At 37.4% G+C, this 23,009-nt stretch overlaps 1 protein-coding gene across 1 annotated transcript in view; it reads right to left on the bottom strand.

Annotated features, from left to right (window-relative positions):
* The window catches only part of LOC113081044 (NACHT, LRR and PYD domains-containing protein 3-like), a 68,396-nt gene that overhangs the window by 4,118 nt on the left and 41,269 nt on the right, over positions 1-23,009 (bottom strand). Inside the window, exon 6 of the mRNA XM_026253098.1 lies at positions 3,588-3,761. Within this exon, the coding sequence (XP_026108883.1) occupies positions 3,588-3,761 (174 nt within the window). The remainder of the gene's footprint in view (positions 1-3,587; positions 3,762-23,009) is intronic.

Below are 23,009 nucleotides of genomic sequence, written 5' to 3'. Positions count from 1 at the left end.
ATTTTTAACACCCGGCTTGTGGTTCCCAATGCAATGGTAAACAGGAGTGCAGGTACTCCAGGTGTTGACAATCATGGACTGAGAGCCAGTGAGAGACTAATGAAGATCAAGTAACACAGGTGAAAGAAATGACAATAAAACTTGAGGGAAAACTAGGTTATAGAGCACATGGGGAAGGAAAACACAACAAAAGAGGAACACAGAAGTCCAGGGGCATGATAATTCGCCCCCCTCTTTGAAGGCGTCCTCACGCCACATACAGTGAAATAAAGGGGGTTGGAGATTGGTTGTCCTGGAGGCAATAGTATATAATAAAAGGATAATAGGATAATTAAGGACCATAGGGTGAAAGGATTGACAATCAAAAATGAGGGAAAACTAGGTCACGGAGTACATGGGAAAGGAAAACAATAAAACAGGAACACAGTGCTGAGACCTGACAGATGTTATGTGGAGGGTTGGGAGGAACTCAAGCGCAGACAGGAATCACAACACACGGTTAAATGCAGGAAAAACCCACGAAAGGGAAAACAAAGACTAGGGCAGAGACTAAATAACTTAACAAGACTGGGTAGACACGATAAACAAAGACTATAAACTCTAGAACACTAACTACAGATAAACAATAACAGGTATCGCAACGTCTTCTTCAAAGAGCAACACAGAGTAAGAATATATCACAGAAACATATAGAAATACATATAGAAACAATGAATCGCACCGGACAGAGAACACAAGGGGATATAAATAGGAAGACTAATGAAGACACAACAGGTGGCACAGGTAAGGCAATCACGACAAAACTAGGATAACAAGGGGGCGGGGCAAGGGAACGAGACAACACAAGCACATGGCCCAACGACCAGGCCATGTGCTTGCACACAAAACACCGGCCTGTCATGATCCTGCCTCAAGACTAGAAGAAAATCAAGGACGCAAGGGCAGAATCATGACAGAATCCCTGCCTTAAGGAGCGGCTTCCAGACGCTCCTCAAGGGAACATCAAACACGGGACAAGACTGACCTGACTGACTGGGACACATACATAAACCAACAAAACATGACAAATAACAATAAAGGTAAACATGAAAACACTATGACAGGGTTAGGGTGGCAAATAAAAAAAAAAAACAAGGAAGGGGAGGAGGCGGGACAACAAATTTCATGGGGGGAAGTCCAGGGTGGGTGGGTGGTTGGGACAGGAGTCTTAGGTGTACAGGACGAAGGCTGACAACGAGGGGTCCGGGCAGGTCTGGGTGGTGTAGGGTGGGGAGTGGTCTCGGGACAACTGACAACATCTGTGGACATTACAGGAGTAATCACTGGACACTTGGCAACATCTACTGGACACTGGACAAGATCTACTGGACACATGACAACATCAGTGGAGACAGAAACTGGCTCTGGAACCGCGCTCACTGCGGCTGGCTCGGGATCTCCGCTCACTGCGGCTGGCTCGGGATCTCTGGGAACAAGACAGGACTGGCAGGGACTTCCAAGATCTTGACTAGGCATGACAAATAATCTGACATGGTCCTGGCAGCAATAACAACAGGCATCTCTTTACGAGCCGAGACAGACTGCAACACCGCTTCTGCAGCAGAGTCGGCCGCGGCTCTCTCCTCAGCACTCACGACTGTTGACTTGGACACAGTTCTCTGAGTCGCTGGTTCGGGATCAGCGCTCATTGCTGCTGGCTCGTGGATGCCAGCGCTCACTGCTGCTGGCTCGGGGACGCCAGCGCTCACTGCTGCGGCGGGTTGGAGGGGCATCGCAGACTCAGGAGGAGACAGAGACGCAGGACCGGAAGACCCCTTCTTTCTCCTCTTTCTCCTTGGCCGTGGTGCAGAGGTCACAGCTGGGTCTGAGACTGGTTGGGGAAGTTCGGTCTCAGGCAGGGCTGACTCCGTTGCTGAGGACTCCGAAGCAGATTCCCACGAGAACCGTCTCCCTCACTTCTTGGGGAGACTGAAGGGAGTGGGAGGTGCCTCAGGATTCGGGGAGGGATTTGCCTGATCCCCCAGTGTTGCAACAGCCAGGAGATGACCCTCTGGGATCACTGGCAGCTGGGCACAAGATAGAGATCTCGAGGGGGATACCTGTGGCTCCTCCTGGGAGAAGCTCTCCCATAGCCAGGCATAGTTGCCTACGACACTCCAACTGTTGCTGAAGCTCGGTGGACATCCTGTCTGCTGAGCTCTTTGTTTGGCGATTCATACTGTTATGTGGAGGGTTGGGAGGAACTCAAGCGCAGACAGGAATCACAACACAAAGGGTTTATTACAGGAAAAAAGGGAAAAACAATACCCACGAGGGGGAAAACAACGACTAGGGCAGAGACTAAATAACTTAACAAGACTGGGTAGACACGATAAACAATGACTCTAAACACTAGAACACTAACTACAGATAAACAATAACAGGTATCACAACGTCTTCTTCAAAGAGCAACACAGAGTAGCAATATATCACAGAAACATATAGAAATACATATAGAAACAATGAACCGCACCGGACAGAGAACACAAGGTGATATAAATAGGAAGACTAATGAAGACACAACAGGTGGGACAGGTAAGGCAATCACGACAAAACTAGGATAACAAGCGGGCGGGGCAAGGGAACGAGACAAAACAAGCACATGGCTCAACGACCAGGCCATGTTCTTGCACACAAAACACAGGCCTGTCATGATCCTGCCTCAAGACTAGAAGAAAATCAAGGACACGAGGGCAGAATCATGACAACAGAAGTAATGATCATTTCTCATGGCACTCTGGTTGAGAAATACTGATATAAACACAGAGTGGTGTTCATTTTACGATGGGGATTTTTCTTTGTAGTTATTTAACCCCTATTCCATTACAATTATGTAGTTTTATTTATTATTAATTGTAGGTATATATTTATTAAATACTGTGCAAAAGTCTTAGGCCACTTGTATTTTCACCAACGAAAAATGGTCACAAAGTTAGTTATTTCTATATTTTTCTGTAGTGTGTCAGTAGTAAATTACAGTTTACAATCTATTTATGGCATTATTTTTGAAGGCATCCTCACTTTACAGCATTTTTACACAAGTGCCTAAAACTTTGCTCAGTACTGTAGCTTTGCAGGTTTCTTGAGTGTTTTTGAGATATTGCCACAGTTCTTCTGGATTTGGTATGTCTCAGTTTGTTCTGTTTTTTCATGGCATTCCAGACGGACTGGATGATGATGAGATCAAGCCTCTGTGTGGAGCACTGGCCACTGTCAGACTCCTTGGGCAAACAAAAATCTCACTGGATTATTACATTTAATGGCAAAACGAATGTTTGGAAATTTAAACAGATTATTTACTACTGACACACTATGGCAAAAATTGAAATAACTGACTTAAAACCATTTTTTGTTGCTGAAAATACTAGTGGCCTAAGACTTTCGCACAGTACACTATATCTGTGTGTGTGTGTTTTAATCTGAAGCATAATGCTTTGAAAAATATGTGAAATAAACGTAGAGACAAATTTCTATCGAATTTTATATGTATACTAATTAAATTATTAATTTGAATGATAAAACATAAAAACTTTTCCAGATCAACATACTTGAGTTTGACCAATGTGCAGTGTGGATGGTTGAGTGTCTCAGAGAGCAGCTTCACTCCTAATTCTCCTGGGTAATTGTAGCTTAGATCCAGCTCTCTCAGGTTTGAGGGGTTTGAACTCAGAGCTGAAGACACATAACCACAGCCTTCCTCTGTCACCATACAGCCAGACAACCTACAGACACACACAGCAACAATCCTTGTGACATTAGTTTGGCAATCAGATTAGCCACATAATGCTTGGTGCCATTGGATATCTTCTGCAGTTTAAGAACTAAGAAATAAAAGAGTGTATATATATATATATATATATATATATATATATCATCACGGGAGGAGCACAAGACAGGTCCGGGGCGCGAGGGGCGGCGGCTTCCTCTAGCGGCCGCATCTCTCTTGTTGGCCGCGGCGCTGGTAGGGGATGGACGGCCCGGCATCCTGGCCCGTCGGCCGTGTAAACGGGTGCGGTTCTCCTCCGGATCGCGGGTTCGGCAGCTCACATCTCTGGTGGCACGGGAGTCCCTCAACGCACCCTTCCTGGACCCAAGAGGACACCAGCGTGCATGCACGGGGAAGAGACCGGTCCCCCGAGGAGAGGCGCGTTGGGCTTTTAAACAGCGGCGGTGATGAGGCTCCATTCCCTTCAGGTGTGCCCCATCACACGCCGCCAGCCCTGACTCGTCCAGCGCCCCTCCTCTCACACACCCACTCCAGTCGGGAGCCTGGTGAAGGGCGGCGATTTAGGACGGGGTGCCGGTGACAATAAGGGAGGAGGCAGCTGACTTGTCACTATATATATATATATATATATATATATATATATATATATATATACATATAAATATAGTTATATAGTTATTATTCCATTATAATCATATAGCCTGTGTGTGAAAAGAATGTGTCTGCTGAAAAATACAGATGAGAAACGCTTGAGGGGCCCATCTGCCTAGGGAGGAATCGAAATGTAAGCATAAGGAAAACTATATGAAACATTTGGAAATACCCTGCATAAACAAGAAAACTGTATATAATTAGATACCACCTAGCATTCGATAGATATCCTTGCTAGGAACTTTTAGCTTTATTCTCCTTGAAATAAAGTATTTTCATCTGGAAACAAAACCCCAGACTGAGTTTGATTCTTTTGAGCAGCAGGAGAAGACACGACATATATGGCACTCCAGATGGGACTGGAAAAGAGCAGCAGAGTGGACGACCACTTTTGAGCTTACCGATGAGCAACACAGACAAGTTGGTGACCATAAAATAAGGTATGTATTTTTGCTTATATAATTAGATTGTGTTAGATTGTGTTGTTTAACGGTTGGTTCTGAGTGGTAGGGACACTTAAAATCAAATTTAGAAAATAATAATTAGAAACATAAATAAAACGGTTGGGGGTGTTATTCCAGAAGAAATAAAATGCACACACATATTTGGTTTATTAATAGGAAGGCTTTGATAGGTGACCTAAATTGAAATTGAATGGTGTAGGCAGAAATTCATTGCATGCAATGGTCTGTGTTTATTGTAGACTGGGTCTAAGAGGGACAGCAATAAACATGAAACAAATGTAGTTAAGAAATCATGCAGAAAGTCCCACAGATACCGCTTTGAGAAAGAAAAAGGTGTGAGAGAACTCAAAGGTATGAACAGGTGGGTGAAAGTCCTGTTTTGCACTGATTTTTAGGTAATGGAGATTTTCAGTGAAAAAGCGAGTATTATGTTTTGTTGTGCGTGTGAAACTGTCCAGATGAATATCTGTGTGAGTGATGATGAATGTTTGAATAAGTAAACTCCATATTGGGTGGGTAAAAGCTGAGCACTGTTTCTGGACTGCCACTTAAATGTGACCTGGCAGAATTGAACGCAGCTATTGCCGCACCTGAGAGGAATGAAAGAATCATGAGCCTTAAAATAAAGTGAAAAAAGTGAAAAAAATAAAAGGACAATAAAAGGACAATTAATGATTGATTAGCCCTTAAGTAAAGGGAAAACAGAAATGTGTTTAGGAAAATAGTATAAGTGAGAGCAAGGCATTAAGTTTATACATTAAAAAGAATTACCTGAAAAAAATAAAATAAATAAAGAGAAATAATAAATAATTATTTTAATAAATGTTTATATAAAGAGTGAGAGTAAAATAAAGTTGAGACTGTAAAATTACACAAAAAGTTTAAATGCATCAGACAGAATAAAAAACGAAATTCAAACAGACAAGAAACAGAATAAAGAATAAAAAAATTGGAGAAATATATGTGGCTGGGGAGTAACTAAATACATGTAACACGTATTTAAATACAAAATATTTGTAACTGTAATCAGATTACAGTTACATCTGAAAAGTATTTTAGATTACCAGTGATTACTTTTATTTTGATGTCATTTATGTCACAGTGTCTGGTCTGTGTATCCCTGGGTGTCCACTAGAGGTCTCACTTCCCCTTATCGCCACCCCACTTCAGAACTACTATTCCCACAAGTCTTGTTGGTACTCGTCACTGTTCATTAGCTGTTCCCACTTACATCGTTTGCACCTGTCTATATATACCCGGTCTGACTGAGTCTTTGTCATGGAGTCCTTGTCGTATGAATGTTACTTTCCAGAGTCTGCTCTTCACGTGTGTTTTTGTTTGTGTTTATACTTTTGGATTTTCTGGTTTTTGACCCTGCCTGGACTGTTTACTCTTTTGGATTGCCCCTCAATAAACCTGTTTACCTGCATTTGGATCTCTCCCGTGCTTCTTGTAACACTGTACGTGACAATTTATTAATTTAATATTTAAGTAAACAGTTTGGGGATTTCAACCAATGCTGCGACTGATTCTCCGTTGAAACAAAGAAACTGTATGCAGCAGCTGTTCATTTAGTAACTCCTAGTGAGCGTGCATAGCCTACATCATCATCACAACACATTCTCCTAGAACTCACACTTTACATTCAGTTAACAGATCCATACGAATCATGCATGAAATAAAATTTATAAAGTCAAACGATAGCTTTATGTGCTTTACAGATAAACTTGAAGTCTTTATTTATTTAAAATGTTCAATAAAAGATCATTGGCTCGGTAATGAAAGTTAATGATCCAATTCGTGAACAGATGATTCTTTTGAGTCAATTTTTTTAACGAATCATTTCTTTTGATTAATAAAACCAGTGTGGGAACTAATGGTTAATAAACTGGATAGATCTGAGGTGATGGGCACGCAAAATCGCTAGCTCGACATCATGGGGTGTTTTCAGTTGGGCTCCAAATTGTATCACCGCTCTGCCCAACGGTCTATCTTGAACAGTGATGTAAAATTTGTAACTTGATTCGTGTTGTTTACTCACTTGTAGGGGTGAAACGGATCATAGTTGATCATTTGCACTTGTTTCCAAGCCTTGCCGAATCAAACATTTAACCATTCGCGCGCATTCAAATCACGCACAGACAGAGAACCATGTTTCAGACAATGCGTGTAAACATGATTTGTATCACGCTTATCCTTGCTTCTGAATGAACACATAAACACAAAATTATCTCAAAATAATTGTGTCTGCAAGTATTCTCGTAAATACAGTCGGTTATGTCTTAAGTGGAGAAAGAAATCTCCTGTGCATTATTATATTGGATCCGTGCAATCTGTCTTAAAGGGGCAGCAGCCTTAAAATTCCATTAGTGGCACCTGCTGTCAGAGGGTGACATTTGTGTCTCATTCAAAAAAGGTAAAATCGGACAATTCTGTTTTTACTTAAAAATTTTTTTTTTATTATACAATCCAAATAACGTATTTAGCATCTTTTTTTTGGAGAGTAATTCAAATGGTTTCCTCTGATTTAAAATAGACCACAGACAATTTTTTTTTTAAATTTAGATATTTATTTTAGTTGTATGATTTTTTTTAATTTGATTTTGGATTTGTTTTAAAATTTCAGTTCCATGTTTTTTTATTAATTTAACATTTCAATTTCACAAAGAAATATGCAGAAATTTGTCCTTTGTCTAATAAGGATATATATATATATATAATTTGTCTTAAATCTCATTTTGTAAAAAAAATAAAATAATAAAAATAAAATTGTATGGTGTGATCTGTATTGTGAATTGTATTGCATCGTAAGTTTATTGAATCGTTACATCCAGATATGCATCTAGTTTTTGATGATCATGCTGATTTGTCCACAGTAAAGTTCAGCCGATGCCTTTTTTTTTTGGTCTAGTTAAATTCATTTTGGGCTACCAAAACTTGAAGAATGCCTGACCGAAGGGCTACCAGGGATTTTGAAATTTTGCGAGCCCTGAGCCCAAAAGCATTGTTAATAACAACATTGCTTGTGACCGTGGGAAACGCGTCATCAATTCTTTTGCGACTATTTTTCACTTAAAGTTTGGTCCATTCATTAAACAAATCTATTGTATAACTTGGACAACTGTGGCAGTTGTTTTGGCTCCTTTTATCATGTGTTTGGTGTGTCGAGATTCGTTTTGAAGCTTATACGGAATCCCATTCATTATATTCAAATTTTATTTATATTGATTGGAAGATTTAAATGACATAACATTTTTTTGTTGTTCATAGAAATTATGTGGAAAGTTGATGTTCTTAAAAGCATTATGTTCCTTTGTGTTACAAAGCTTAAGTTTATCAAAGTATTCTAAAGTATTTAGATTAGGCTACTACACCTGAGTAATCTAATGAAATACATTACTGATTACTTTTTAAAGATTGCATTCTGTAATCTGTAGTGAAATACATTTGAAAAGTAACCTTCCCAGCCCTGTATGTATGTATGTATGTATGTATAAATACATTAAGTAGTCATTCAAAAGGCCCTTTTTACCGCCGCAGGTACCGCCGCTGCAGTGTGTGTAAAGTGCATTTGCAGCTTTTGACCACCGAGTGGCGCTTTAACCACAAGTTATCAAACAAGCGCATCAAAACACATTTTTGCAAATAGACGTCAGTTTTGCTTTGTTGATGTGTTACATTTGACTGTTTCAGTCACGTAAAATGAAAGAAAAACACTATAGTTTAAATATTTAATATACACAGATGAAAGTTTGGTATTTATGAAGTTATGTGCGTTTCTTAGAATGAATTCAAGCATGATAAATGTCAAGCCTGTCCCTGTGCTTATATTTTCTAAGCTATATGGATTTAAACCATATTTTAGATTTGACACATTTAAAAGGTGTGCAGTATTATTTATATTATATTAATTATGCGTTATATTATTCAAAAGAAATTGTGGTTTACTTTGCATCGGAGCATTAAAAGTGGTAGCAAGGGGGTAGGCTACATGGATTAATATGCAAAATGTCAATATTTCATATATTATGCCTATATTTTAAATTATATTTTAAATATAAATATATTTTTTACTTTAATAAAACAAAATGAGAGTAAAATAATAGAGAGTAATAACAGGAGAGTTTGAAAGTGGCTTAAGCCACTTTACTTTTTTTCCCTATATCGCATGCCAAACTAATAACATTGTAAGCATTGAATCTTTAATTGCTGCTTTCTGCTTTTGTTTGTGATGAAAATAATAGTACATTTTTGTCAGTTATTTCATCTAAACAGATCGATTAACTTCAAGATTTCAAAACCAGATAGCATGCTGATAATGTAGTAGCACTGTAAGATTACATTTGTTTCAATGCATTATTGCGAAAGCGATTGCGTGTGAATGTTTAAATCATGCTTTAACCCGAAAATAATCAGTAAAAGAAATAGACAAACTCTTAACATCCCGCTCGACTCTTGCAGTCATTGTACCCTTCTGATCTAGCTATAGCTAAATATGTTTAACATGAATTCTTGCTGAATATGCAGTTATATTATGGGCTGTTGCCATGAATTGTACTCGTGATGGAGCGCTCTTGGAGCAAGTAAAAAACCACGACGCTCATATTCAAGTGTTTGAATATCCACCTAGAATATCAAAATCAACTGCGGGTGGCAGATCCTTTTCCTATTTGGCGCCTAAACTCTGGAATAACCTTCCTAACATTGTTTGGGAGGCAGACACACTCTTGCAGTTTAAATCTAGATTAAAGACCCATCTCTTTAACTTGGCTTACACATAACATACTAATATGCTTTTAATATCCAAATCCGTTAAAGGATTTTTAGGCTCCATTAAGTAGGTAAACCAGAACCGGAAACACTTCCCATAACACCCTATGTGCTTGTTAAATCATTAGTAGAATGGCGTCTACACTAATATTTGTCTGTTTCTCTCTTATTCCGAGGTCACCGTAGCCACCAGATCCAGTCTGTATCCAGATCAGAGGGTCACTGCAGTCACCAGGATCCAGTACGTATCCAGACCAGATGGTGGATCAGCACCTAGAAAGGACCTCTACAGTCCTGAAAGACAGCAGAGACCAGGACAACTAGAGCTCCAGATACAGATCCCCTGTAAAGACCTTGTCTCAGAGGACCACCAGGACAAGACCACAGGAAACAGATAATTCTTCTGCACAATCTGACTTTGCTGCAGCCTGGAATTGAACTACTGGTTTCGTCTGGTCAGAGGAGAACTGGCCCCCCAACTGAGCCTGGATTCTCCCAAGGTTTTTTTCTCCATTCTGTCACCGATGGAGTTTTGGTTCCTTGCCGATGTCGCCTCTGGCTTGCTTAGTTGGGGTCACTTCATCTACAGTGATATCGTTGACTTGATTGCAATAAATGCACAGACACTATTTAACTGAACAGAGATGACATCACTGAATTCAATGATGAACTGCCTTTAACTATCATTTTGCATTTTTGACACATTGTTTTCCTTATGAATGTTGTTCAGTTGCTTTGACGCAATGTATATGTAAACGACTGCTGTTTCCAGTGAATATGTGCGCGAGGCACCAGCGCGTTCAAACAGCTGAAACAAATAATACTTAATTTTTGGTCACACATAAGGCATAATTCAAAAATGCAAAGTGTTGGTAGTTTGGAAAAAATCAAGAATATTAACAGAGTTAATACTAATTATTGCTAAATGCTGGACCGTTCCCATTTCGCTCTGCATATGGAACCTGAAGATTTTTTTTTAAAACACGCATTTCAACAGGTCCGCTCCATCAATGGCCAGCCTCTCCAACCTGCCCACCCGCTCACTTATCCGTATTTTGCCATTTTAAGAGATCGGTTGTATCGAGTGACCCAAGATGCTCGGACAAAAGTGAATACGACCCAGTTGTTGATTCCGAAGAGCCGCAGGGAAATGCTTTTCCATGCAGCACATTCTAATCTTATGGCGGGCCATTTGGGACAAGCAGCAACACTGAATCGCCTCATGACCCGTTTCTTTTGGCAGAGCATTCACGACAACGTGCGCAGGTGGTGCACGTCTTGTCCGGAATTTCAGTTGGTGAACCCACCGGCCGCCCCAAAAGCGCCTTTGGGCCCTCTTCCCTTAATGCAGGTCCCCTTCGAGAGAATTGGTATGGACCTCATCGAGACATTAGAGCGATCTTCACGGGGACATCGCTTTGCATTAGTCATAGTTGACTATGCAACACGATATCCTGAAGCAGTGGCCCTCTGCAACATTTTCGCTAAGAGTGTGTTCCGATTATGAGGTAATACGGTCCGATAGGAACGGGGCCCGTCAGATCTATCACCTCAACCTCCTAAAAAAATGCAATGAGGCGGAATCAGAAAGATCCTACTGGGAAAGTGTGGCAAACTGCTATTTTATACAGGATGAGTTGCTGTCAAGGAAGTGGAGTCATCAGAATCAAGATTATTGTGGTAAGGCAATAATTCTGGTAGTGGTGCCTGGTCAATTTAAGGAGGCAGTATTAGGTGTTGCCCATTGTGATTTTGGAGGCCATTTGGGGGTGAAAAAAAATCACAGGGTTTTGCATCGATTTGATTGGCACCATCTTAAAAGAAGATGGAGCAACATTTATTAAAACTTGACATACTTGCCAGGTGGTGGGTAAACCTAAACAGATATTAACCCCTGTGCCATTGTGTCTGATACCAGTAATAAATCAACCTTTCAAACATGTAATGATAACTGTGTTGGCCGATGCCTCCATCTAAATCAGGCAATTCACATTTGAAGATTGAGAAGCAGTGTTAATTTTGACACGAAATTTTAATTTAGTTTTAGTCTTAGTCTTTTGACTATAATTCTTTAGTCATCTGATTTGTTTTAATTTTAGTCTTATTTTAGTCGACTAAAATCGCTTGGTATTTTAGTCGACTAAAATTGCTTGGTATTTTAGTCGACTAAAATAAGACTAAAATCAATAACAGATTTACTAGACAATTTTTTACAGCTGGTATAGGAAACAAACTTAACCAAAATATATAAAACACGAATTCAACTTTATTTCAACACAACTGTGTCTTTATTTCGATTCAAAAGCTTTTATGCAGCAACAAACACTGTCATGATAATGTAAACAATAACTAGCTGCCAATTGACCATCAATAAAAGAAAAATAAAGTTAGGTCCAGGACCTTAAAGCTTACAGCTGAGCTGAACAATAAGTGCATACATTTAAAGTAAATATTTAATAAGTTGGGTGGATAAAAAAAGTAACAAGATTTTATAAGGTATTCATTTGTCTAGCAATATTGTATGTTTTAAATACTACAATATTGCTAGATTAGTATGTATAATGATAGGATGTGAACATTCACGTTTCACATGACTAATATAGAAATATTTGTGATATTGTCAACAAGTAGAACATTATAAAATATACTAAACATTAGTATTAATCAAATGTATGTATCATAATATTACGTATTAGTATTGTGCTCTCATCTAACTTGAAGAAGGGGCTATTTTACAGTACTTTTCAGTTCGTAATATTTAATGCTACAACATCTACGCACTGCAGTCTTCCAATTTTGCTTAGCTCAATAAACAAAAGAACATCGTTGTGAAATTACATTTGAGAAAATGTCCGGGTGGCTTGTCTGTAAATGTCTTTTCAAATTGGTTGTGTTCTTGCCACGAATGAGCGCTCCGCGTGCTTTACACTTTGTTTTGTTCGTCGTCAAACGAGAAGTGAGCTGTGGACATTTTGTCGCTCTTTTAGACATCACCTCTTCGAATGCCGTCTTCCCGGGAGCTCATTTAAAAACTGAAAACCTTCGCTTCACGTCTCAATAAGTCAGGCTCGGATTGGTTCTCTTCTCTCATGCAGTCTCACCTGTTCCGTTTTGCCGGTTCTTTTGTTCATTCCTCGCATCTCTCCCGTCTGCTGATTTGATTTTCGTCACAGTCTATTTTCGTCTCGTCCTTTATTCGTTGACGATAATGTCAATCAATTTAGTCATAGTTTTAGTCTCCATCAGTGCCTTCTTTTTTAGTTTTCGTTTCGTTTTCGTCCGCAAAAATATATTCGTGACGAAAATAATGACGAAAATATTTAGTCAACGAAATTAACACTGTTGAGAAGATGAGCTGCCTTGGTTAACCCATTTAAGCCCACTGGCAACTATAGTTTCTGCAGTTCATAGTTGTCATTTTCCTTCTGTAAGTATTTTTCTGTAAATTCCTTCCTGTCAAATGAGGCTGTCAACTTCCTACCCCTACTTCCAGGAAGCATGGCAAAGGCAAACTCTCACAAAGAAAAATATAAGTATTTTTTGTTGACATATATATCTACATAATCATGAACGTCTCTAGAATCATCCAAACAAAACAAATCTTCCAGGAGATCTATCGGTTTTTGTATACTTAGTCAAAGGTCCAAGGTGGCAACTATAGTTGACGGTGGGCAAGTGACTTGTAAGTACAAACCCAATTCCAAAAAAGTTGGGACAGGTAGCAATAAGAGGCCGAAAAGTTAAATGTGCATATAACGAACAGCTGGAACAGCATAATATCATCCAAAGATTCAGAGAATCTGGAACAATCTCTGTGCGTAAGGGTCAAGGCCGGAAAACCATACTGGATGCCCGTGATCTTAGACTGCACTGCATTGCATACAGGAATGCTACTGTAATGGAAATCACAATATGGGCTCAGGAATACTTCCGGAAAACATTGTCGGGGAACACAATCCATTGTGCCATTTGCCGTTGCCGACTAAAACTATATAGGTCAATAAAGAAGCCATATCTAAACATGATCTAGAAGCACAGGCGTTTTCTGTGGGCCAAGGATAATTTAAAATGGACTGTGGCAAAGAGGAAAACTGTTTTGTGGTCATCCGGACTAAAGAGGACAAGGACAACGCAAGTTGTTATCAGCGCTCAGTTAAGAATCCTGCATCTCTGATGGTATGGGGTTGCATGAGTGCATGTAGCATGGGCAGCTTACACATCTTAAGAGGTACCATCAATCCTGAAAGGTATATCAAAGTTATAGAACAACATATTCTCCTATCCAGATGTCGTCTCTTTCAGGGAAGACTTTGCATTTTCCAACATGACAATGCCAGACCACATACTGCATTAATTACAACATCATGGCTGCATAGAAGAAGGATCCGGGTACTGAAATGGCCAGCCTGCAGTCCAGATCTTTCACCCAATAGAAAACATTTGGCACATCATAAAGAGGAAGATGTGACAAAGAAGACCTAAGACAGTTGAGCAACTAGAAGCCTGTATTAGACAAGAATGGGACAAGGTTCCTATTCCTAAACTTGAGCAACTTGTCTCCTTAGTCCCCAGACGTTTGCAGACTGTTATAAAAAGAAGAGGGGAGGCCACACAGTGGTAAACATTTTTGAGATGTGTTGATGCCATGAAATGTAAAATCAACTTATTTTTCCCTTAAAATTATAATTTTTTTCAGTTTTTACCATTTGATGTGTCATCTATGCTGTATTCTGAATAAAATATTGAAATTTGAAACTTCCACATCATTGCAGTCTTTTAATCACAATTTGTATAGTATCCCAACTTTTTGGAATCTGGTTTGTACATATCATTGGCAAATGGGGTATACTGAGGTAATAGGTTAATAAATCAAGTATCATTCTTATTAGTCAAGTAGCCTAGTTCTTTTTTATGACTAGTAGCTTAGGATTCCATTATAATGTGGAAATTCACACAAGTAATGAGTTTGCATTTACATTATTATATAAAATCACCCACTACAGTAAGCCACTGTATACTATGAGCCTAACAATTTTTTATATTATTTCTTTTGTAGCAGAAATGTGTCGAACCAGACAAATCAAAGAGTCTATCAGAGCTGTGTGCATTGAAACGAGAACTCCTCAGGAAGTCATAAATCAGTTCTAGTGCCACAAGAACCAAGCAAGATAACCAACCAACCAACTTGTTCACACATAAGCTTTCAACATTAACACCAATAGTACAATTATTGACAATTTTAATTCGAAGAAGAGATTGTCAAATTTATTGTTCTTGATTGAAATGCAACGCTGGACATCACATGTAAACCCAGGAGATCAAGTTAAATACTTGCATTGACTTCCCCCCAGCCAGCAGAACCAGACTGAAATTCTTAAGGGGGAAGGGCTTTAAACCTTTGTCTTCACAGAAAAGTCCCTTTGCCAGAGAATGGCAAAGAAACTGCTTTTTGTACATTATATATGGACCAGAATGAACTCAAAAAGACTTATAAATGAATCGTTCCATTGCTTAACTCCATATTCATTTATGTGTAACCCACACATTTGACTATCATGTATAATCACTTATTGTGTATGTCTTTTGATAACTATAGGATACATAGTCATGTCTAGTATTGATATAATCGAATTTTCTTGCTTGATGTTGTCCTGACAATCATTTATTTGTAAAATATATCACAATCATGTTATAGGAATCATGTCCAAAATTAGACCCTGTGAGGCAAGAACCACATGCTTGGTAAGATAAACAAATGATTTATGATACCCCAGACCCAAGACCATATCTGATTGGTCAAGGCAACATTTGAGGGGTGGCCAACAAGGATGTAAATACTTTGGACACCATGAAATTTTGCTTTTAGTTCTAGCATTGCTTGTGCTATCAGTCATGCCTTGCTTTTAGTTCCAGCCTTGTTCGTGCTATCAGTCATGCCTGCTCTTAGCTTTTAGCTTGTAGCTTTGCTACCTAGCTTTAGCTTGTAGCATCTAGCCATGCGGTTAGTCATCATTGTTCTTTGAGCGCGGTTCCAGCGTGCATGCCTGCTGCTACTATGCCACGGTGAGAAGGAACACAACCTAATCTCGTCAAACATTATTTCTTTTCTTTTCCGTTTGAGAGTTTCGTGTTCTGAGTAAAGTTTTGTAACGTCCATTCAGCTTCAACCAGCGAACACGTCACTTCAGAGACTGAACTTCCAGCCAATCAACGACCTCGGGATAGCCCTTTCACCGAGGCTCCTTCTTCACAGGAGATGCAAGTAACTTTACTTCCAGACTGTGACCTTTACTGGTGTATCTAATATAATTTTAACCTCATTGAGGAACTCAATGCGAGCGCTAATTACGTGATGGATGGTTGTTCATGTTTATGCAATTTAACGTATTGCTGTTAACTTGGGATTCCATATTTCCATTCTCTTAAACTCATCTTTCCCTAACTTTCGACCTTCCTGCAACTTGTGTGAATGTGTGTGTGCGTGCGTTTATGTGTTAGATTAGTTTATATGTCTTAGATTTATCTAATAAAGCCTTATTTATATTGAAAAGAGAAGTATCTTGTGTTTTGTGCTTACAAGTTAATGTCTTAAACTGCCGATCTTGTTACTGTGCTAATTGATAGTGTTTTCACTATAGTTTGGATATTAGTATCCAGCGCAGATTTGATGTTAAACGGCTCGTTCACTGAACCGCAGGCGCATCTCCGTGAACAGCCGTGAAACAGTGATTCTGTTCAAATTCCCTTTAAAATCTTAAATGATTCCCTTTGAGCTAAATTGACCTGTTTCCCTTACACTTTATTATAAATATTTAGATGTAACACTTTCCTAATTCTATTTATGTTTATATATTTATTTTCATTTACTTAACACAACTCTAAAAATGAAAAGACATGCATGTTCTATAATAAGTAAATAAATATACAAACAATCATGGGTGTAGCCTACATATAATAATTATTTGAATAAGCATATTTAAAGCTCCTATGACATGAAAATTTCACTTTCCGAGTTTTTTTTTTACATTAATATGAGTTCTACTAGCCTGTATATGGTGCCCAAGTTTCTAGAAATTTGAATCGGTGTAAATCGAGATTTTGCTATCTTTCTCTGCCTTTGAGAAAATGGAAGCTCAACCGGGCTGATCTTGAATCTCCTCGTTGTGATGTTGTAAGGAGAATTGTTACCTCCCCTTTCTCTGCTTTGCTCGCCCAAATATTTACATATAATTAAGTCGCAATATCAGCACAGGCGTTACAAACAGACTTTTATGATATGGATTCGACAGAACCGCCACAAACAGTGAGTAACAGTGTTCATTAATGCCTGATCTGTGATCAGTGATTTCTGATGTGTAGCTAATTATTCAAGTTCACACAGACTTTCTTTCTAAATCGTTTTAATACTGTTTATGCATCATTGAATCAAGCCAGTGACTAAACGATCAACTTCACGTTGTTTCTCTTAGTACCATGAAACAAATCTGTTATTTAAATTGTGATTTAACTACAGAGAGCGATCAAAGAACGCTCCCTTTTTTTCGGAGCTGTCACACATCGCGAGTATATCTGCACTCTTGCATAAACTGCCGTTACAATGAATGACACTGTTATGCTGCACAACGAAGCTCTTACTGTTTTCATGTGGTGCATTCATGTGTTTGCTGTTAGTTGTGGTGAAAGCATTTTGTGAGAGAAAATGTGTTGCAATAATGACGAGATCACTCCATTCACGCAATAAACAGACTCTGTTTACTCAATGCTCATCACTGCAGCCTTTCTTGTGATGGGAAAAGATTGCAAAAATAATTATATAATCAACAAATCCACGATTTGTTAATCTCGACAGCTGTAATAGTATATATATATATATATATATATATATATATATATATATATATATATATATATATATATGAGAGGGGTTCCACATACGCATTTTGAAAGCAAAGATGTCAGCCAATCACAACAGTTGTGGTTTACTTGGAGTCTCACAGCAGACATGCCCCTTCAAACAGAGCATTCAAGCCAGAGGGCTAATATCAGGATATAAAAATGCTTTTTTCCCCTAAATTTTAAATCTAAAAATCATACTAACAATATAAGTACACCTAAGGAAACATTAAAAAGCATTTTAAGAAAAGGAAATAATCCATGTCATAGGAATTTCAGTTAGAATTTGTTGAATGATCGAAAATAAATTTTGGTCCAAAAATAGTAAAAACTACGACTTTATTCAGCATTGTCTTCTCTTCCATGTCTGTTGTGAGAGAGAGTTCAAAACAAAGCAGTTTGTCATATCCGGTTCGTGAACGAATCATTCGATGTAACCGGATCTTTTTGAACCAGTTCACCAAATCGAACTGAATCAATTTAAACAGTTCGCGTCTCCAGTACGCATTAATCCACAGATGACTTAAGCTGTTAACGTTTTTAATGTGGCTGACACTCCCTCTGAGTTCAAACAAACCAATATCCCGGAGTTATTCATGTACTCAAACAGTACACTGACTGAACTGCTGTGAAGAGAGAACTGATGATGAACACTGAGCCGAGCCAGATAATGACTCGTTTCACGTGATTAGTGCAAATTGTCACTTGACCAGAGCAGTTTACTTCATGTTTGCACCTTGAGAAGATGATGGCTCCATCAAAGCTCCAAAACTAAAGGCTAGTAAAGTGTCTTAACATAATATATGACAAAGATGTTTCGTACACGTGATCTTTAGGGTGTCTAGTATAAATATATGTATTCACACATATTTTTGTTTTTTTTGAGTGTGGTCATAGAACGAGTAAACATGCTGATGGTCACAATAGTGACCAGTGGAGATGGGTATAAACGGAGGTTGGAGCCAGCTCCAAATGGGCGGGTTAGCTCCAAATGGGTGGGACTTCAGCTCCAAGTGGGCTGTACAAACCTCCAGAGTCTTTTGATTCGAATCCCCACCCACCAAAAAAAAAAAAAAAAAAGACGACCTCAACTTCCCAAGGCTTTTCAGCGTCAAGAAAGAGGAGTTTGAATGGGGTAAGTTAAGAGTTGTACAACGTATTACACGTTGTGAAAAAGTGCAGTATCTTGGCGGTTGATGTTTTAGTCTTGACGTAGTTAAATCATGATTACAAGCTCATTGCATTCCAGTTTGAAAATGGGAGGACATTCATGTGCAGTTTTTACCTTCAAAACTCATATATACGATTATTCCGAGATCACGTTAAAACAGCATTAGCAGCACAGATAAATTACATCTTTATTGTGTCTGTTACCCTTTTGTGCTAGATATTTCTGCAATACATATTTAGGATTTACGCTGCAGATTATGGACACTGAAGAGACGCATATTGTGACTAACGTTGCGTAAAATATGTAGGCCTATGTATTATAACTGCACTGATATTTAAGCGATCAATAACTATTAATAGATTTAGTACAGTGTTCCATAAGAATGAGTCTTAGTTAAAACTCCTAACTGATTATGCTTGACATTAACAAAGGTGATCATTGTTTCAAAACATGCTGTTATATTTTTAAAATGTTATCTATTTTTACGTGTAACGTTAATTCAAATAATGTAATGCAATTGAAACATTTTGTTTAATTACCAAATTCATTTTTCAATAACAGTGGATGATATATGAAGATAACTGCAGTGTCCACTACCATGCATTACATACCAACAGTAGCCTATAAGGTGTAAAATTAATTTTGTCATTGTAGTAAACAACAACAAACAAAAACATTATGTGTAAACTTTGTGTTACAGAAAGTTCAAGTCTGGGTGGCCAGAAGTTACATTTCAATGACCTGGTTACCGCCTCTCTCTGCAAACCCAAAGGATCACTTTCCTGATTTTTCTGTTCTTTCACCCTTTTTTTGTTCTTTCTATGCATCAAGATGTGTAATTTATTGTGTCTGAAGAATTTTGACTAATGTGTGTGTGTGTGTGGATGGGTCTTTGTGTGGATAAATTATGTTCATACTTTAAAGGTGGACATTTGCAAACAGCACTTGTCCCTAAAATTGCTCCAGGGGTATGGTCAGAGACTGTCCTAAATGACAAATGTTGGAATTTAAATGACATTACATTCTGTGGACGTCTCATTGTACTTTCATTAATGTAATCATTGTACTTTAGTTAATGTTAACTTGTCAACAGTGAATTATTTTAGGATGTCATTGGACTGAATGTTTAGTGACTAATGACACTTCATTCCAGTAAAAATATAATCCATAGCCTTGGAGTGAAAGCAGCAGCAAAGTGTTCCAATGCTGATAAAAATCAAGCAGATTTAAACCTCAGGTTCCTTAAATATTTATTCTACCGGACAGTATGGGGTTGGACAGATTTTGTAATGGTTTTGAAGTCTGATGCTCACCAGGCCTTCATTTATTTGTTCAGAAATGCAGTAAAAACAGTCATATTGTAAATTGTAATAATATTTTAAAATAACTCTTTTCTATTTGAGGCAGCAGTGGATCTACCCCAATCATCATTAACGGGACCCCAGTGGAGAGAGTGAGCAGCTATGCAAATGCTCTACAAAGAGTAGCTAAGCGCATCTCCAGAACATCTCTCCCCTCTCTGCAAGAAATCCACACCAGGAGATGTAAATCTAGGGCTGTTAAGATCCCACACACCCTGGAAATCTGCTACAGTCAGACAGACGCTTCTGCAGTCTGATGGCAAAAAGAGAGAGGCTCAGGAGGAGTTTCTTCCCTCATGCTATCAGACTACTAAACATGGACATTAAACACGCTGAACTTTATAGACTAGTTGTTTAGGGCTACCCAATAACTCTGCACACTGCACTTTTTTGACACAACCTAACTATGCAACTCCTCCTCACTGCACATTGTTTACATCTCTGCACATCATCTGTGTAGCAGTTTCTGTGTATCATCTCTACAAATCATCTGTATAGTAGTTTAATAGTTTAATATTGTGTATATTTCATTATTTGTATTTAATTATCTCCCCCCAAAAAAAACTTTTTATTTTTTTCCTGTTGTTTCATTATTTGTATTTACATTTTCTCTTATTTTTTGCACAGCCTAAAAAGAGTATGCCAGACCTACATTTCACTGCTTTTTGCATGTCATATAACAAATAAAACTTGAATTTTGAATGGTGTGGAGCGTTACCTGTGATTGAGTTGGCGATAAAAAGGAGATGGAAAAAAGAGTGTCTTAAATTGGACTTTAGTCCCATTAATATTTTCCTCTTAAATCTTGGAATGCTTTTTCTTATTATTAATTCTCATATTACTATTTAGATTGTTTTTCTTTTTTTTAATTAAATGTTTATTTGTCAAATAATACAAAAATAATACTTCCATGTGTGGCCTTTTGTAATGTTGTTTCACCTAGAGATTGTAACAATCTAAACAATATAATTCTCCCTCAGATTTCAAACTTGCATTAAAGAAAAACATTAACATACAGTAAACATTTTATTGCTTTAAATTACTCATTCATTTTCTTGAAACTGATGTAATTATGAAATGAATATCATTTAATATACTTGAATGTTTGCAGTTGTCACAAAATTAAATAACAACCTCTTGTGGTAACACTTTAGAATACTGTTTCTTACTTACTACATAACTAATAAGGAATTATTGAAGAACTAACAGGTGATTATTCATTAACACTTAACTCACTACTGTTAACTACTAAGAAAGATGTGTTAACTAATCAGTATGTAATATAATTTTATGACTATGTTAAGTAACAGTTAGCTAATCAATAACTAATGTATTCTGTCATACCTCCTGAAGACCTACTATTAATTATCTACTAGTTAAGATTCAAGAAAAATAACTATGAAGTAACTACTAATGAACAGTTTTAAACAATTACATTGAATTGTGACCCTTTCATATAAATTTTATTAGCAATAGTAGTAGTAGTATAAAAATGCAATATTAATAAATGTAATACATTTTATAGAGGTTTTGCCTATATAGGGAATTGTTTTGTGAGTGTTTTGTAAGACATCAGCTTCCAATAGGAACCCTACCATGACCCCAGTACCTTGCGATAACTTACCTTAGTTTTTATATTTTATATAAATTATCATTCATTAAATTTCTTTATGTAAGGCAAAGCCTGCGGAAAAGTGATAATACAGGTATCGAATTTGTAATTAATAAAGAATTATAAAATAATTCTGCAGGACTTATTTTGAACCTGAAACATTAGGCCTATTCTAAAGTGAAAATATTGGGAACCCATTAGTAATTAATAAATCATTATCAGATAATTCCTGAATAATTACTTAGAATCTGAAACAGTATTCTAAAGTGAAAACATGGGCAACCCATTAGTAATTAATAATTAATGAATAAATAATTCCGCAGGACTTATTTTGAACCTGAAACATTAGGCCTATTCTAAAGTGAAAATGTTGGGTTACCATTAGTAATTAATAAATCATTATCAGATAATTCCTGAAGAATTACTTAGAATCTGAAACAGTATTCTAAAGTGAAAACATAGGGAACCCATTAGTAATTAATAATTAATGAACAAATAATTCTGCAGGACTTATTTTGAACCTGAAACATTAGGCCTATTCTAAAGTGAAAATGTTGAGAACCCAGTAGTAATTAATAAAGAATTATTAGCTAATTCTGCAGGAATTACTTAGAACCTGAAACAGTATTCTAAAGTGAAAACATAGGGAACCCAATAGTAACTAATAAAGAATTATCAGATAATTTTGCAGGATTTACTTAGAACCTGAAACAGAATTCTAAAGTGAACCTATTAGTAAATAATAATAAACTACATCATTTTGACTGAAATCTTGGTTATTTCAGATGAGAACATTTCTTAATACAGCATATTTTATTCCATTTTAACATGTATACTGCCCACATTCTAACTAATTTAACAAACATTTCATAATCAAAAGTTAAACATTTAGAAGCAAACAAAATCCATATTTCATTTCCATTATAAGCTAATAAGTGGGCTGTAACAAAGTTGCTACCGTAGTAGTACTTTGTACTTGTCCTTTTACTCAAGTAATTTTGAAAATGAATAGGCCTACTTTTTATTTTTACTGGAGTAATATTTAATTGGGGTATCTGTACTTTTACTCCAGTACTTGATTTGTGGGCCACAGCCTGATTATTATAGTGATTATTTGCGTAAAACTGTTCATTAGTAGTTACTTCATAGTTATTTTTCTTGAACCTTAACTAGTATATAATTAATAGTAGTTCTTCAGGAGGTTTCACAGAATATATTAATTACTGATTAGTTAACTGTTACTTAACACAATCATAAAATTATATTACATACTGATTAGTTAACACATCTTTCTTAGTAGTTAACAGTGGTGAATTAAGTG

Source organism: Carassius auratus, unplaced genomic scaffold, assembly GCF_003368295.1.
Source record: "Carassius auratus strain Wakin unplaced genomic scaffold, ASM336829v1 scaf_tig00032943, whole genome shotgun sequence".
NCBI classification, from domain to species: domain Eukaryota; kingdom Metazoa; phylum Chordata; class Actinopteri; order Cypriniformes; family Cyprinidae; genus Carassius; species Carassius auratus.
Note: the sequence above shows the minus strand (reverse complement) of the source record. Positions and strands in the feature narration are given on the sequence as shown.